Raw genomic sequence first — 17,205 nt, forward strand, 5'->3', positions numbered from 1 at the left:
TCTATTTTTTGCGATCAAATTGAAAATTTTAAAGCGTGCAAAAAATGCGACGGCTAAGTATGAATGCTGGGAAAAGCCCGTGTGATGTTATTCTGGTTCCAGCTGCTGCCGTGTGAGGCCACCTTGGAACGAGGCTTTGAGCGCTGCTACGATGCAGGCTGCTAGCAGGCAGCAGAGTACCTAGTTAGCAGGTAGCGTTTGCCTTAATAAGGATCATTAATACTCTATCAAAAGAGGGAAATTTTCCGAACATATGCAATTTTAATAAGCGATTATTAAGAGATGTTTCCCTGAGCTCTAAGCCACAAGCATGCATTGATTATCTCAGATGATGTAAAACTCCCGACTACTCGTATAGCATCTGGGTCCCTGTGACGACAAGTGGAGTGGCAATGCATGGGTGCAAATCTGGCCTTTTTCAAATGATATTAAAATTGACCATTAACATTCGTCTAAACTGGGGTTTCTAAAGCCAAATAATTTGAATATTATGAATACACTAATGGTGGGTAACGAATCTCAATCAATGCCTTTCGTTTTCTTTGATGAAGGAAACTACCCTATTGTCACATCACCAACTGGGAAGCACCAACTTGTTTGTGCATCTGCTACAAGAGAACAGGAATTTCACTTAAAAATTCTGCAATGCCATTATTTAACGATGAAGTTTTTTTAGTTAAAATGTTAACAGAAAGAGTCAAAATGAAAAGCATTTACAGCAAAGAAAAAGTAAACGCACCAAATTTGCTCAGCTAACATTCGAACGAAGTTATTATGGTTCCAAGAATTACACTTGATAGTTTTGTTAATCTCCAAAATATTAATTATAAATCAATTCATGTACGCATTCCATAAGGAGCATTTTGAGCAAGATAAGAAAACAGGAACTCCTTAGATATACAAGGCAATAGAGGCTGTTAAATATTTCTCAGCTCACGACATAAATCACTACCTTAATTCCTTAGCCTTCAATTTACTCAAACATGTGCGCCTTCTGTCCACTATATCTTCACTTGTGTGTGGTACAAGAATTGACCGTCACAGGTACAAATGAGGAAAGAGTATCTGTGCTGAAAATTGCAATGTCATAATCACTGAAATATCATGGCAAATTCAATAATATGATATACAAGGAGCTGATTAACCGAGTTAATTTAACTTCAATAGATGCATTATCAGACATTAACAATACCAAGCTCTTCAGGAATAAGCTCTTGATCATTAATTTTCATATGCACCCTTTTAAATATATAAGAACAACCTCAAAAGCATATTGTACTTCAAATAAAACAAATTCACACCTCTTCAGAGAACCTAATTTTGGTCGCTTTTATGTTAAAAGCGACCAAAATTAGGCACCTACACACACCGTATGAAAATAGACCCGCTGGGTGATAAATGCAAGCAACCTGAAACATATGAAGGTAATCTGCCCTTTTTCTACCCTGAGATTAAAAAAGTTGCAGAGACATTTCCACTTCATAAATTTGAGGCTCTCCTGCATTTATATTGTATTATTTCTTTTCAAATCAATGTAACATTAAATTCCACTTGATGAGGAAAAATCATTGATTTGTAGCATTAAGCACACTTTAAATTTATGGATCACATGTTATTCCTTCAATAAATAGATATTGGTCTAACCTGGTAACATGCTTTTGAATAGAAGATGGAATTAGGGATGAACAAAATAGTAAGGAAGTAAACAATAAGAATTTATAAACATGGTTTCTAAACCTTCCAAATTATGCATGAGATTAGAATCAATTCACTTCAGCACTGAAAAAAATTAAATTCAACTAAGAATGCTGAGGACAAATAAAACCAATTATTTAGCTACAAACACTAAGCGAGACCTTATGAACTATAATGACATGAATTGAATATTTTCCATTTGATAAAATAGCACCTCGAAAAACTAAATAGAAAAATGACATGGAGGGCAATAAAATATTACCAATGCAATGATATAAAGCGAGGCAGAGCTCTCCATGGTTAAAAAATTATCTTTTAAGTTACGAATGATATAACGAAGATGAGGCACTAATTTCATGAATATATTCGAAGATGGGAAATCCAAAAGCCAATTAGAGTTGGAAGGAAAATAACTCCGAAACAATTTTTTCGATAGTCTTAGGCAATCATCAGGGGGGCAGAGAACGGTTAACCTGTAGGGGGCTAGTAAAAGAGCGGACTAGGCGAAGAGGGCTAGCACACAGTAGGTGAAAACCAATTCTCCACCCCATTAATGTCTTATGCAATAATAAAACCGTTTCAGAGATATTTTTCTCCCAACTTCAATTGGCATTTGGATTTCCTCTCTTCAGACCTATCCAAAGATATGAGGTGAAAATGAGTCCTGCAAAATAATGCTACAAAACAATTCTTGTTTTTCTTCACTTACTACAAGAAGGGCATAAAACATACTATTTACACCAGAATGAAAGAGCACAAAAATATGATAGCAAAATTTAAAAAAGTAAAAAATGATGCAAACTCACATCCATCACCTGTTTCCAGCCTTTGCTGCAGCTCCTTGATCTGAGATTCCTTTCTTTTTATTTCGTGACTCAAGCCATCAAACCTCTGCCTCGAATCTCTTAGTTCCCTGTAGATAGGAAAGGAACAATCATGTGATGGCATCTCCACAAATAACAAGAAAAATGGAGAAATTCTATGGGAAAATTTTCAAGTTCTTTTTTCACCTACTCTGACTGCTTAAGCACAAAATATAAATTATACCTTGGATTGATTCACTTTTTTGGATTTTTGTCGCTCTAGTTCTTGCTTTTAAAACCAGAATCAGAACCAAAGCCAATAAGAATTGGTAACAAGTTAATTTAGCTCAAAACCCTCATTTGAAAACTTTTCTTGGCACAATTTACAATGTATACTTAGTCTTGCGTGATGACATTGATCAAACCACTCATGAGCTAACTTGATCAGTTATTTTAGGCAGGTTTCATCATAAACTAGCCAAAATCATTAACATGTTGACCACAACATTTTAGCACATATTTCCTGTAATTCCATCAGTGACTTTTAATCATTTGCACATAATTGGTTCATGAAATGTAGATTTCATTGCAAATACAGTTCACTCCTGATTATCCGGGCTAGCGATGGGGAAGGGCGCTACAAATAATTGGAAAACATGAATAATCCAGACAGAGAATGTACCCCAGGAACCAAACTGAAATCGGAACTTACTATCAATGATTTCTAGAAATAGATTTTATTACGTGTTTATTTTTTTCTATCATAATGGCAACTGACATGAAAAGTTTTATCATTTTACTGACAGCCCATTTACAAGCTGAAGGACCGCCAATGCTGTTTTCAAGAAGTTATTTAAGTAACTGATTTTAAAAATTATTTTAAGTATTTGATTTTATTTAATACATTAGACTTTCTTCCCAATGAAACTATGTTTGGGGCTTAAATGCATTTGAGACTAATGGGGATAAAATAACAATTTTATTATTATTACTACTGGACTAAGTTAGGCCGACAAATTGTCTTGTGGCAGTTTTTACAACTGCAACAAATAAAGCTGGTAAATACAAGGTTTCAAAATTACATGTTAAAAAAATATTAAATACCAAACTTCCAACTCTCCCACAGTCAATTCAGGCCATTTACATCAATTCCTAGAGCAAATCTCTACCCAGCACTGAATTTGTCAGACACAATTATAGTTACTATACCATCCAGTGGTCTACATTAACTACTTCACTGATATTGTGCATATAATCTGAAAATATTAATACTCACTTTTGTGCAGCAACAAGTTCAGACCTAGTTTTACTAAGCTCTTCACCTATGGCTTGTTTGGCTTGAATTTCTGATTGAAGGCTACTCTGTAGATTCAGCAGTTCCATCTTATCAAGTTTTTGAGATCTCCTGTTCCTCCAGTTCTTGTCCTATAGTTGAACGAAATCACAATAATTCATAAAAACAGCCCAATTATATTAATTACACACCACATTGATACTTCACATGTATGATATTCTAATATTTTAATCCTTTCAATTTTCATTTGACAGAAGGTATATACAGTAATACTTCACCTTTAGCAAGTGATTAGAGTCAGGATTGCAACAAAACTTCCAAAATTTCAAATTCAAATTCCCACACATCTTAATCTCCATTTTCCTGACTTTTTCACTCTCTCCTTTCCATCATTACATAAAATTTTTGCTCTGCTCATCCAATAATGGCCACTTCACCTGTGATTCAAGTTTGCTGAGGAACTAAAGATCATAGTTCATACAGGAAATTCGAAGTAGCTTGCTTTTCCGTCACATTTTCTATGTCATTTCATCATGAACCACTTCCCTCACTCCCATAGCCTAACCTTAACCTTCAACAGTGAATCCTCACCCATACCCCCTACCTCATTTCCCAAATCTGGTAACCCCCCCTTTCCCTGAAAACTTTAACTTTTAACCTTATCCCATCCCTCTCCCATTGAAATTAAGTTTCACAGAGCACATAATAGAAAGAGTATACCATAAAAATCAGAGCATTAGAAAAAAACAAAATATCATTACTTACAGTTGTGGGTGCAGAGGCAACTCCTGAATGTTTCAGGAATTCTAATTCTTCAGTCATTTTTGTAGCCAAGGCTTGAAGATATCCCCGCGCATCTTTTTCATCACTAACCCTGAAGAGAGAAGATTAAAAAACATGTGAGGAAAGTTCCTTTAAGGAAAACATAAAATTTAGCAATAGAATTTGCATTTTCAAACTGAAGAAAGGCTCAATTTTTGGCATTTAACTGAAAGGAAATTCATCTCAAAATGAATAATTCCAGGATAGCTATTTCGTCCTCCAATGGGCAATATATCAAAGACAAAGTGTATGATGAAAAATCATTGCTAAAAATTATGTACGCTTATGGTTATTTTTTTTATATAATCACCTGAATAAATGAAATATTGGCCATACCTATGGACAAGTTTTACATTATCCTTTCCATGAAATGATGCCACCAAAGACTTTAAATGAGTCTTAATGTTACCATGAAGCTTGTTGTCTGTTATATGCCCTCCAAGTCACATCTTTCATCCAGCGAAAAGATGGAAGTCAGTAGGTGACTGAAAATGTCCCATTGATATTTCTCAAGGAGATATTGAGCAGCATTAGCACTGTGAAGATTGGTGTTGTCATTGATCACAAAAGTTCCAAGATGTCAGTTAGCATGTTTCTTCTTTGTTTTTAATGACTCTGTGCAATGTCTGTTATGTTTCACACTTAACAGCTGCATTCATCATTCTTTCTGGCAACATGAAATCCACAAGCAACTCCCCTTTTTATCCCAAACCACAGTAGTTGTAGCCATTTGACTGTTTGACAGTTGGTCCTTCTGAATTTTCTAGGTTTGCTATGTTAAATTTGGCCCATCCATTGCTGCTATCTTTGCCTTATTTTGAGTGCGTCATACTGAGTCACCTCCAGCCAGAATTCATTCACAAAATTATTTTCTTTTAGAAGCATAAATCTCAATAAATGTCATAGCTGAAGCCAATTGGTGAGTGTTGTGGTAGTTGTTCCACAGTTTGCTTCTGGCCGGAGAATCCATTGAGGTGGCCAAGATTGTGAGACTGCTACTCTGCTTTGAGAGACAAATTTGTGCTCCAAAATGACAGAGGTGACAGAGGAAATATGGTGTGGAGGAAGCAAAGTGGCTCACTGCCCACACTGTGGAGGTTGAGAATTAAAAAAAACTGCCAAGTGAACCAACTTTCTATTTTCCCTCAGTTTTCTATTTACTACACCTCAACCTGTTTCAACACATCAAGCACTCTTCTTAAGACAAGAGGTGGGACAAACAGTCATTGTGGGACCAAGGTTATTATTAGAGATGGGTCGAATAGCAGATTTCTCGAATTCGAATATCGAATTCGAATATTAAATCATTGCTCGAATATTCGAATACCTCGAATTTCGAATACCTCGAATACTAAATGATGAATGCTGGAATTTTTGACTCGGTTGCCTATGCAGCAGGCAACACAAGATTTTGGGGAATAATTTTGATTTCCTTTAAATGATTCGAACAGGAATTTAGCTGATTAATGAATATTTTAATTTTATAGAAACAATTGGGCATATAATTAATTCAACTAACATCGCTTTACCCCCACTTCTGCTGCCAAGTGCTAGCTGACAATCTGAGGCATTCTGCAAAATACAAGCTCTTTTCCACCGGATTTTCTTCAATTATTTTCAGTCCATCTTTGGGATTTCTCACGAGATAAGAAGATGAATTGGAATTGCTATCAGGGAGAAACCAAATATTCTGAGAAAATATCCCTTTGTCTGGGACTGTAACAATAAAGATTTATAGCACCACTCATTAATTGTAACTTAATATATGCTTTCGGAAAAAAATACCGCATCAACTTCCGAGAAGCTCTGCTGCTCATATCGAGTTTCGCCAGAATGCTAAGTCTCCGTCGTATTTTGACATTTATTTCTTTGCGTAAAATGCTTAAATAAACTCAGAAATACGTCGTGTTTGGTCTTATTCTTTTTGAAATTACGCGCACATTACTAATATTTCAATTCATTAAAGGTGTAACATCAATTGACGAAAGTCATTCTTAGACACCTTTTGTGCTAATAGATGACTCATGCAGCGGTTGACCTCCACAGAAATGGGGAACTTCGAAGCTGGTAGGAAAAAAAAGGTCAGTGGGGGAGAAAAGGGAAGGCCGGAAACACGTTTCTATTGTTCTCATGTAACTTGGTATTTTTTCGAAGCTAAGGTCTTCGTAATATGATCCCTGCGCAAGCTGTGACCTTTTTTTTATTTCGAAGAAGAGGAAAGCCTCAGAGGGGGGTCTAGTGCTGAATGGAGAGGGATACCGGATCTTGGGAAATACGTTAATGTAACTATCCCACGGTACTCACACAGCAGTTGACCTCCAGAAATGGGGAACTTCGAAGCAGGTAGCCAGAAAAAGGTTAGTGGGTGAGAAAAGGGGGGAGGGCGTGAAACACGCTTTTATTGTTCTCGTAACTCGATATTTTTTTCGAAGCAGTGGTCTTCATAATGCGATCCCTGCGCGAGCTGGGACCTTTTGTTTGATTTCGGAGAAGAGGAAAGCGTCAGAGTGGGTGAGGCGAGTGCTGAATGGAGGGGGATAGCGGATCGTGGGAAATGCCCTAAGGTTGCTATCCCACGGCACTGAGGTTCTCCTGGTGGGGGGAATCGGGGATTTTCGGATTTTTTCACCCGACCATTTTCGGTTCCCCTCGTCGAACTCTTTTCACCGCTAAAATCCACGAATTTGAAGTAATTCGTCAACTTGCGTAAAACGGCGCGGCGAGCACTAAATGACTACAGTTCTCTACATTTTTCCGAGTAAACTACCAACGACGTGCGTGCGACAGTGTATGACGCGAAATTCAAAGTATTCGAGGTATTCGAGGTGGTACTTTTCGCATAACTATTCGAAACCTCGAATATCGAATACTTTCTAATATTCGAGGTATTCGAGTATTCGCGGATACTATTCGCACATCTCTAGTTATTATATTGTGATATTTACTTTCATTAAAATATTTTTGTAACTACTCTAAATCCATATTTCACACATCGTTGCCTTGACCATAAAACCATGGCAGATATTAACGTACCATTGTATGATTTCGCTGATTTGGGCCTCCCACTGGGCAATGGCTTCTTTCTTGTTCCTCAGCTCCTCATACTCCTCCTCAATTTGCCTCCTCTCACCTTGAATACGATTCACTGATTCCGTTAACTGATTGTAAAAAGAGAAATAAAATGTGACATCAATAAGGGAGATAGATGAATCATAGCATATACAACAGTATAAAGCATTGCACTAGCAAAGGAGGAATTCATGAATACAAAAGGCTGATGAGAGGAACGTCATATAAGAACTGGAAGTCAAGGCTAGAGAGGAGTGCTTCAGAGAACACCAACCTGCCGAGTAAAATTCTGTTCCAAATTCCATCAAAGATAATTAAGTTAAATATTGGTTTGAGTAAATAAGTTTAAAGTAGGGATGGGACGTTTGAATAGCAGAATCACTGAATACCTCAAATAATGAGCTTTTTACATTATTCGATCTTCTCTGATGCAAAGTTATCCATTATTCGAATTTCATATACAGTCTTCAAGTGGATGCTAAGGAAGGAGGGCAAGAAGAGTCTAGAAGCCTTCAAAATGTGAGTGTGGAAAAGAATGGTGAAGATGTACAACAAGGAGCTGGGTATAGAGGGGGAGGAGAGAAAGCTTCGAGATGAGATATAGAGGAGATAGAGGGTTTGGATGGAGTGAGTACTGAGCAGACAAGGGATGTTAAAAACAGTGTTAGAAGGAAGAAGATGGAATATTTGGCAAAAAGAGGGAAGAAGGGAATATTTGGTAGGAAGGAGAGGAGGAGGAAGAAAATGTCCATGATCGGAATGGAGACTGCGGGAATAATTTATAAATACTCCATACAAACCTACTACAACCGGTAGAAAACTATAATAATAAGGGCACCTTAGGACCATATGGAACTGTAATCACACACTAATTGTTTCCAAATATTTCTTTATCTTTTTCTATTAACAGGCCTTAAAGGTGATGCATGAGAAGAAAGAAGTTTACCGCATCCAGGTCCATCATCAGCTTCTTGTTGTCCTCCATGAGGATGTGTTTCTCTCGCTCGTGGATGCGCTTCACCTCCGAGAGAGTCTCCTCACTCTCAGTGAACTGCTCCAGACGAGCCTCCTCCAGTTTCTCCCGAAGAACACCGACCTGTCGAGCAAAATTCTGTTTTAATTCCATTGATAATAATTAAGTTAAATATATTGGTTTTAGTAAATGGGTTTAAAACCTGATAAAAAAATACATCAATTTGAAGTTAGATGTGATCCACAACCCAAATTAAAAGGAAAACACTGTCTCTGCAGAGATAGATGAAACATATTTGATTTTAGATTTTCCCTGTCAACTGAATGTTTACAGTTTTTCTCAGGCTTCAAAATACTAATATATATTTATTTCTTACAATCAGAATGTGCTCTATAAATTCATAAAGGTATACAGAAATAAAATATGTATAAATGTATTACGATGGTATAGGCTGTAATGATACTAGATCGTTCAACATAGAAATTTCCACAAAAACTATATGCAGTATGAACATGATTAGACTTCTAGGTTAAAAGATTGATATTATCGTCACACTCACAAAACAAACAAAATTAATGCAAATAAAACAGAAACGTTATTATAATTGATAGCTGTGGGAATTATTTTGAGCAGAATTAAATGAATGATACCGGCTTCTTTTCTAATGCCTTTTAAGATACACAAAGTACATAAAATGATAATTAAAATCATTTTGTATTTTTTTAACAATAAAACAGACACTCACCTCTCTTTCCAAGGCATCCCTCCTATTCTCAGCTTCTTGAAGCTGGTCACGAAGTGTGGATAGCTCTAAATTGAACCTTGATTGCTGTTGAGCCAAGTTTTCATTGTATTGCACCTCAACCTTTTCAACTTCAGCTTTTAACCTATTCAAGGAAGTATACATCTTTCATCAGAATAGAATAACGTGAAACACAATAATTTGAGAAATACATGGTTAGGAACTCAGAGAAGTAAAAACTTTAGTCAACTCAGTTATGTGGGACAAATGAGGTAGGAGATAATTGCGATGACTGATGAAGTGTAAAATGATATAAATTGAGGCAATTAAGTTGCTGTGGTGAAACCATTCCATCATGTGCTGTTGAATAAATTTCCATTCGTTATTTTTCTAATTTATTGAGATAACTAGTTTTTAGTACAGTATTTGGAGGAGACAACCAACAGCAAAGGTCAGTTGTGACATATGAGAAGGGAAGGCAAGGAAGAGTAGAGAAAAACCCAGTGCTGACTTTAGCCTCCTATAATCAAAAGGCACAAAAGGGGGCACAGCTTAATGTCCCATCTGATGGATGGACTGTTGGCTAGAAGTGTCCTTCATACTATTCTCAAGCACGAATTGGGTGTCTGAAAAACTAGTTTCGATACTATCATTTTGGAGTAAGCTAAGTCTCAGGCATTGGCATAAATTTAGTGGGAAGGACTTGGGCGAGAAAGGGAAAAGCTTACGGTAGGAATGGGTAATTTTTGTGATGTGGGAGGAAAAGGTGGAGGCATAATGGTTGGGTGTTGGATATCCCAGTGTTTTTTGCAGCAGAGTCTTCTTCCTATGAAAGCTGTGAACATTGTCTCTGGTTCCATGTGGTAGGTATTCCACCTATGGTGTCTTGTGCTGATATTCAATGGTAAAGTCTTTTGCTCAAGAGAAGCTGTTCATGGAAAAGAATTGTTCAGCACAGCTGTAGTGAGGGTCTATACGTTGATCATTTACTTGGAATTCCATATGTTTCAATGAATTTTATATTATTTTTAGGTGTTCATTCTGTAAATCATAACCTGAAGATAATACAAAATGCATTGAAACTGGGTGTGGGAAGTGAATTTATGTTAATTGTGAAAATTGTAAGTAACTTTAAATTAACTAATATGTTAGAATTCCACCAGATAAAACATGAAACAACTCACTGGATTAGACCTTGGCAAGGGGTGTCAAAAAGAACTTTCACTGAAGGTTAGCGGTAGCAGAGGGAAATGGAAGGGGTAGGTATTATATTTGAGAAGACTTGAAAAGGACAAGAATTAGCCCATTGACTACCAGATCGAGCCACCACAGGAAAGACACCATAACTATGGAATTGGAGATAACAATGCCTGCCTTCAAAAGAAGATGAAACTCTCACAAAAGATATTGCAATACTCCACATTTTCACTCTTCCCTCCCACACCCCAAAAAAAACCTGTTCCCACCTCAATTTTTTTCCCTGCCTTACATCGCTTCCCAAAACTGCATGTCTACCAATTCACAAGACTTAGCTTACCAGACTTGAAATTTACAAAGTTAATCGAAGCTACTAGCCTCATTAAATTGTTTAAAAAAATTGCAATTTATTCAGCAAACACGGAAAATTTTGTCAAAAATAAGGGGAAACTGCACCTTGAAATCTCCTGAGCAGCTTGGCTGCCAGGACCACCAATTTCCATGCCAGCGCCAGTCCTTTGCCTCAGCCTCTGAGCCTCTTCTTCAGTTTGTCTGCAATACTCTTCACTCCGCTCCCTTAACTTTCGCTCCTTGCCAGCCTCCGCCTAAAAATTGGAAAATGTCATGACATACATGCATTGAATACTCATCCAGTACCTTGGATCTATATATTCTTAACTGTTATGCATGAAAAAACACTTAGGAATTGTCCCAGAAAAGTCAGTCTGAAGCAGCTCAAAGTGTAAAGTTAACTTCCCCTTAACAATTCTCGCTTGATACAAAATCCATGCAACACGACACCTTTAATGGAGGTATCTCTCAGGTTAAGCAAGGGATACCAGTACACACATGAATTTATAAGCTCTGAGAACACACCATAACTCTGAGCTAAATGCATATTTTAAGGATACACAAGTGACTTTTCATTAAAATTTTAATAATTAGGAACCCAAATTATAAAAATTCTTCCAAGAAAGTAGAAACATAAATTAGAATAGAGAATGCATTCATGTTAAATAGGTATTCACCATTCCTAACTTACATATCTGGATGGTGTGCAAGCATTGTTTCTAATTGTTCAATTTTATATCAGGATTACACGAGGAAGAAAAACAATGTTTTTACAGATGGGTCGAACACTTTTTTTTCCTTATTTCAGTAATTGAATTGGAACACTAAATTTTACCTCGCATATTAAAATATAATAAAGAATGAATTTAAGCCAAATACCATCTCAATGATGATAATGACCACAATACAAACAGCAGATTATTTAAAGATGTTCTTACCTGTGCCTCCTCTACCCTGGCCTCTAGCTCTCTTCTGAGTTTCTCTGCCCTCCTTAAATCTTGCCTGAGACTGTCGACCTTCTTCATGGCAACCTCTAACTCTTCTTCCCTGTCCCTGACTTGCCTAGAGAGCTTCTGCTTTTGCTGCCTCAACTCTGATAACCTGAGGAAAAATCAATTCTTCTTAAAATTGCTCAAGGAGGTAAAAATAATACGTGTCGAACCTCATATAAGTAAAACCATCATATTTTGGCCACAAAATAAGTAGCCATGAAATATCTACCCAGGGTGTGGATAAGGGCAGCGCCGGCCAAGCGGGGCAAATTTGAAAGTTATTAGTTAGTGATTTTCAAATGAACAATTAATGATGGAAATTTTTATTTCTATTTGAAATGTTAAATACAATTTTAAGAATTCTTAACTTGTTAATTGAGTATATTGATGCAATAGGTTAGTTGTGATCGATGATTATACATCGAAACGCATTTGAACTCAGCCCGCACTATGGTATCAATTTCTTAAATTTAAAAAATTTCTCTTTCTCAAAAATTTCTCAAATCAAGAAAGAGGGGGTAAGTTGAATCAGTATGATCAACGGAAAATATTTCTTGCACTTAAAGGATACAAACACTTGCTGTGCAAAGCCAGAGTTCAGAGGTTCTTAAATGAATTTAAAAAATGAGAAGAAATTCAGTGGCAGAAGCATTCCAAGTAAAAGTGAGATGTGTAGCTTACCTATCTGTAACTTCCGTGTATTCAGTCATTGCCAATTTTCTTTGGCTAAGGGCATCCTTCAGCTCCTTGTCCTGAAGCTTCAATTTGTCTTGTACGTCAAGCTTTTCCTACAAGTTAAAGAAAGAACAAATTGTTAAATTGTCTTCAAAATCATATTAAATTACTCATTATTCACAATTATACATGGATGAAAATTAAAATACCTTTTGAGCTTCCTCTTTTTCCTGTTTTAATATCCGAATCAATTTTTCTAGCTCTTTCACCTTCATTGCACTTTCCGTATCATTGCTCATTATTTCTCGCTTCAATTCTGCCGACTGCTGACTTTCGAGACCTTTCAACTGTGATTCAAGTTCTGAAAATTTTCCCAGAAGTTAAAAAAGATTAGCTTGGACAGTTGCCATTATGTGGATGAAGAAAATATAAATACATATATAAAACAATTAATGACAGAATATTAGGAGAGAATGTGTGGATGTTAATAAATGCTTCATTATGCCACCAACACTACTCGATTAGCAACACAGAAATTTTACTACTCAAAGCTCAAAAAACATGAATTGACAACTGAAGCTGTAAATGAAAATTGCTTAAAACATTTTGAATTATACATTATTATTACACCAACACTTCGTTATTATATGGTATTCACAACCAAGCAAGCAACATACACAAAGCATAAAAGACTGATCCATTAATACGATATCAATTGATTTGACTTAAGTTTATTTAAAATTTGACTAAATTACATATTAAGATGAAGCTGTCAAGGTTTTTTAAAAAAAGAACTACAACCGCATATTCTTGAAAAGAGGAAAGTAAATATACAACATATATAAACTCATTAGGGATGAGCCCCTTCACTCGTTAGATTCACAGTTCTACCAGTTTTTAAGCTTTGAATTGGAATGGGAACCAAGTCAAAACAAAATTGGTACGGAAATGATTAGTGCAGAATCCAGTCAGAAAGTTTTTTTCAACCACCATAATTCAAATTACATATTTTAAAATGACAGAAACTATGAACCCGATTATTTACTAATAGTGATGGGTCGATTTGATTCCTCGATTTTGATGCCAAGAATTGAGATTGAAAATGAGAATTTACAAAGGTGAAAAATCAATACCGATTCCATTAGTACTTCACACCAGAAATTTTTATATATAACCGTGCTTCTCACAGTCATCATTTGAATTTTCATGCCACGTAATCGTAAAAACAAAACACATTCGAATAAGCGTAACAACTGTTTCTTCCATACCATTGTCCTGTGTGACATTAATGAAACATAAAATCAGTTCTGAAATTTAGCAATCATATTTTTATACCATGTGATCATTTGAGTGATGCTTTTGTTAACTGATTTTTTCACAGGGTAATAATTTTTTACGTGGTTGTCCTGTTGCCTGGAATTAAGTGATATTTTTCTTAGAGCCTATGGCATCAGAATTGACTGAAGGTATTGGTAAAATCGGAATCAAAATGTCAGAACCCTAATTGGTATCAGAATCACTAAAATTTTGTAATCCACCTATCACTACTTACTACACAAGATTATGTATTCATTTTGGTATTTTTTATATAACCATTGCAAATATTATTAAAAGCTTCTGAAAATTATGCAATGAAAATGAAAAAATTCACTGAGAAAATTGGGAGTGAAAAACAATTCCACAAAAAGAAATTAGAACTTACATTAAAAACAATTGATTCATCCCTAAAACTCATCAATGGATAAATGCTATTTTTTTACAATACAAGCCTGCAGGAATACATATTTTCTTATAAATACAAATAACTATAAAATTAAGTGTGAAGTACTAGACACAGGCATGATTTACAAGTGGTATCATGGCTTAGTGTTTAACAAAAGTGACAACACTTTCTACCGTGATCTTTAATCATCATTAAATGTGGAATTTGTATTTTATAATGGTTTTGGGCCAATAAAGACAGAGAGTCTTCCATGAGTAAAACAACAACTTAAAATTCAATCACTGAAAGATTTAATCATTACACTTTTGCTTGCTTTGAAAAATTGCATCATTATATGCATTGGACACAAGTAATGAAATTAAAAATTCCTTAAAATGATGTTTTTTTTTCTGTTACTGCACCAATGAAAATTTTAAGACCAGAAAAAAATGTAGTCTAAGGGATGAGGGAAGTCTGAGAAATATCAAAACAGAAGGGCAAGAGGTCACAGTACAAGGAAACATAACTGCAACTAAGCACAAAAAAAATTCATTGGGAGAGGGGGGAAAAACATTGGCAATCAAATGGACATAAAAGAGTCATCTTTGATGTCCATTAGATTCCTAATTTTTTTTATAATTAATTAATAGCGGTCATTAATATGAAGTTCATGGAACCAAATATTTGGAGATTCTTCTAATAAAACCTCTACTGAAAGTTGCTCCGCAGAAACAGAAAAAAATTGCATTTCTTGCATTGCAAATAGCATAGCAATCTGGAAAAATATGTCAAAGGCCTGGGAATATTGCAAGAGTATCTCAGTGAAATAATAATTTTGCAAAGTTATTATTTGATATCTCAGCAGAAAATCACATTACCACTCTGAGACTTGGGATTTTGTTTAGCAGCGAATCATTTTCTTTCACACAACTTCCAAAAAAATGCACAAAATACTCTAATCTTGAGCTAACATTAAAGAATGCATAAATGATTAAGCAGTGGCAAATTACAATTCAAACACCATCCACAGGGAAAAAAATCAAGACTTGGATAGGAAAAATGATTCCGTCAATTACTTATTAAAGCATTAATAATTTACACGAGAACACCTAAGAAGGCTTAAGTCATCAAGATATAACATTTGCAGAGTAATTTAAAATCAATATGAAAAATTACAGCTTTCAAGCAAACATATCCATACTGGGTCTAACATGCATGATCAAGGCAAAGGCAACACTTCAACGCACAGTCCTTATCCTAAACATGCTTCTTCTAGCCTCCTTTATTTCACACTACTTAGTAAGTAAAATACAATAATAGTGGAATTCTTGTCAAAGGAAAATGATGTTTCTGGTATTATAGAAGGAAATTCCTTAATAAAACATATGTTACTTCATAAAATGACAAAACTTCAGAACCAAGTGATTCCATTGAGGGAGTGCTCCATCAGCCAAGACAAATAAAAGACAGTAAACCATGCCATCCCCTTGCTTTTGCCAAAATCAGTCATACAAGTAAGTAGAATATGAAAAGCAACCCATTTCTATCACACTTTACAAGTCCACAAACAGTGACTATTTGAGCAACAACAGCAGATATTGGAAGCAATTTTTGCATATGGCAATACATTGAGTGACCTTCAGAGAAAGAGTTAGTGAAGCAAGCTATAAAAATCTAAAATTTATAACAGTAGTGTCTTCGAACATTCATTTCAATTCCAATCAGAAATTGTTACAAGTGCATGTGACCTGTTTATACAACATTAATAAAGTGCAAAGTAATGAACAGTGTATGAATACTAATAGTCAAGTAAATGGAAACTTAATATCAAAGAGACAGGTCATAATAAAGAATAAGTAGTATTTGTCCACAGTTTCAATTACTAACCACTATTCCTTTTAGTTAACATATTTATTTCATCCTGCAACCTCCTCATTCCGTTCCCTTCAGATGTTGGTGAAATTTTCCTTCCTTCATCAGCTGTAGTCCCATTTAATTCTAGAAGTAGAGACATGTACCATCTAGAGCCACCAGCACTAAAGCGTCATTCGTATTTAGCGTTCAGCTAAGACATTCACAAAATAAAATCACATTTCACATGCTTACAGTACCTGAAATCTTCTTCAAAAGATGTTGATTCTCCTCTTCCAACTGCTTCAAACGCTTTTCGGCAGCTGAATTATTTGCATTTGTCTGATTACCTGGTAACGATCCAAGGTCAGATATGGAACTGAAAAAAATAAAATTGCCATTGATAAATAATTAAAAAGGATCGCAATAGGGTGATTTCCTATTATTTTTTTATTGCCTAAATCGAAAGATTATTACTCCTGGAGTACGTATTTAACGCATTTATATTTTTAATTGACGATATCTATTTTTCGCGATTAAATGGAAAGTGAAAATTTTCAAGCGCGCGAAAACGCGACGGGTAAGTATGAAATCCGGGAAATCTCTCCGTGTGACGTATTTCTCGTTCCCACTGCCGCCCTGTGTGGTGACCTTGAGGGAGGCTTGAGCGCTGATACGACGCAGGCTGCTAGCGGGTAGCTGAGTACCCTGCTAGCTGGTAGCACTTGGCTTAAATAAGGTTTATTAATACCTTATCAAACGAAGAAAACTTTCCGACCTTAGCTAGTTTTAATAAGTGATTATTAAGACGTTTCCCTGAGCTCTGCGCCTCATTCATGCATTGGTAATCTCAGACAATGTATAACTCCTATCTACTCGTATAGAAACTAGGTCCCTGTGATGTCACGTGGAGTGGCATCGCATGGGCGCCAATCTGGCCTTTTTCAAATGAGGATAAAAATGGACCATTGCCATTCGTCTAAACCGGTATTTCTAAAACCAAATACAGTGGAACTTTGTTAGTACGTTTCTGAAGGGA

At 35.8% G+C, this 17,205-nt stretch overlaps 1 protein-coding gene across 5 annotated transcripts in view; it reads right to left on the minus strand.

Annotated features, from left to right (window-relative positions):
• Positions 1–17,205, minus strand: part of LOC124166550 (serine/threonine-protein kinase MRCK alpha) — an 86,665-nt gene that overhangs the window by 45,005 nt on the left and 24,455 nt on the right. For 4 of the 5 annotated variants that reach the window (XM_046544108.1, XM_046544110.1, XM_046544107.1 and 1 more), the window contains exons 8-19: positions 16,427–16,545; positions 16,203–16,313; positions 12,823–12,974; positions 12,620–12,726; positions 11,885–12,047; positions 11,052–11,200; positions 9,402–9,543; positions 8,630–8,779; positions 7,648–7,772; positions 4,558–4,666; positions 3,775–3,923; positions 2,502–2,608 (exon numbers count right to left, since the gene is read on the minus strand). In XM_046544108.1, the coding sequence (XP_046400064.1) occupies positions 2,502–2,608; positions 3,775–3,923; positions 4,558–4,666; positions 7,648–7,772; positions 8,630–8,779; positions 9,402–9,543; positions 11,052–11,200; positions 11,885–12,047; positions 12,620–12,726; positions 12,823–12,974; positions 16,203–16,313; positions 16,427–16,545 (1,583 nt within the window). The remainder of the gene's footprint in view (positions 1–2,501; positions 2,609–3,774; positions 3,924–4,557; positions 4,667–7,647; positions 7,773–8,629; positions 8,780–9,401; positions 9,544–11,051; positions 11,201–11,884; positions 12,048–12,619; positions 12,727–12,822; positions 12,975–16,202; positions 16,314–16,426; positions 16,546–17,205) is intronic. The other variant, XM_046544111.1, reaches the window with a different exon arrangement.

Source organism: Ischnura elegans, chromosome 10, assembly GCF_921293095.1.
Source record: "Ischnura elegans chromosome 10, ioIscEleg1.1, whole genome shotgun sequence".
Lineage (NCBI taxonomy): Eukaryota > Metazoa > Arthropoda > Insecta > Odonata > Coenagrionidae > Ischnura > Ischnura elegans.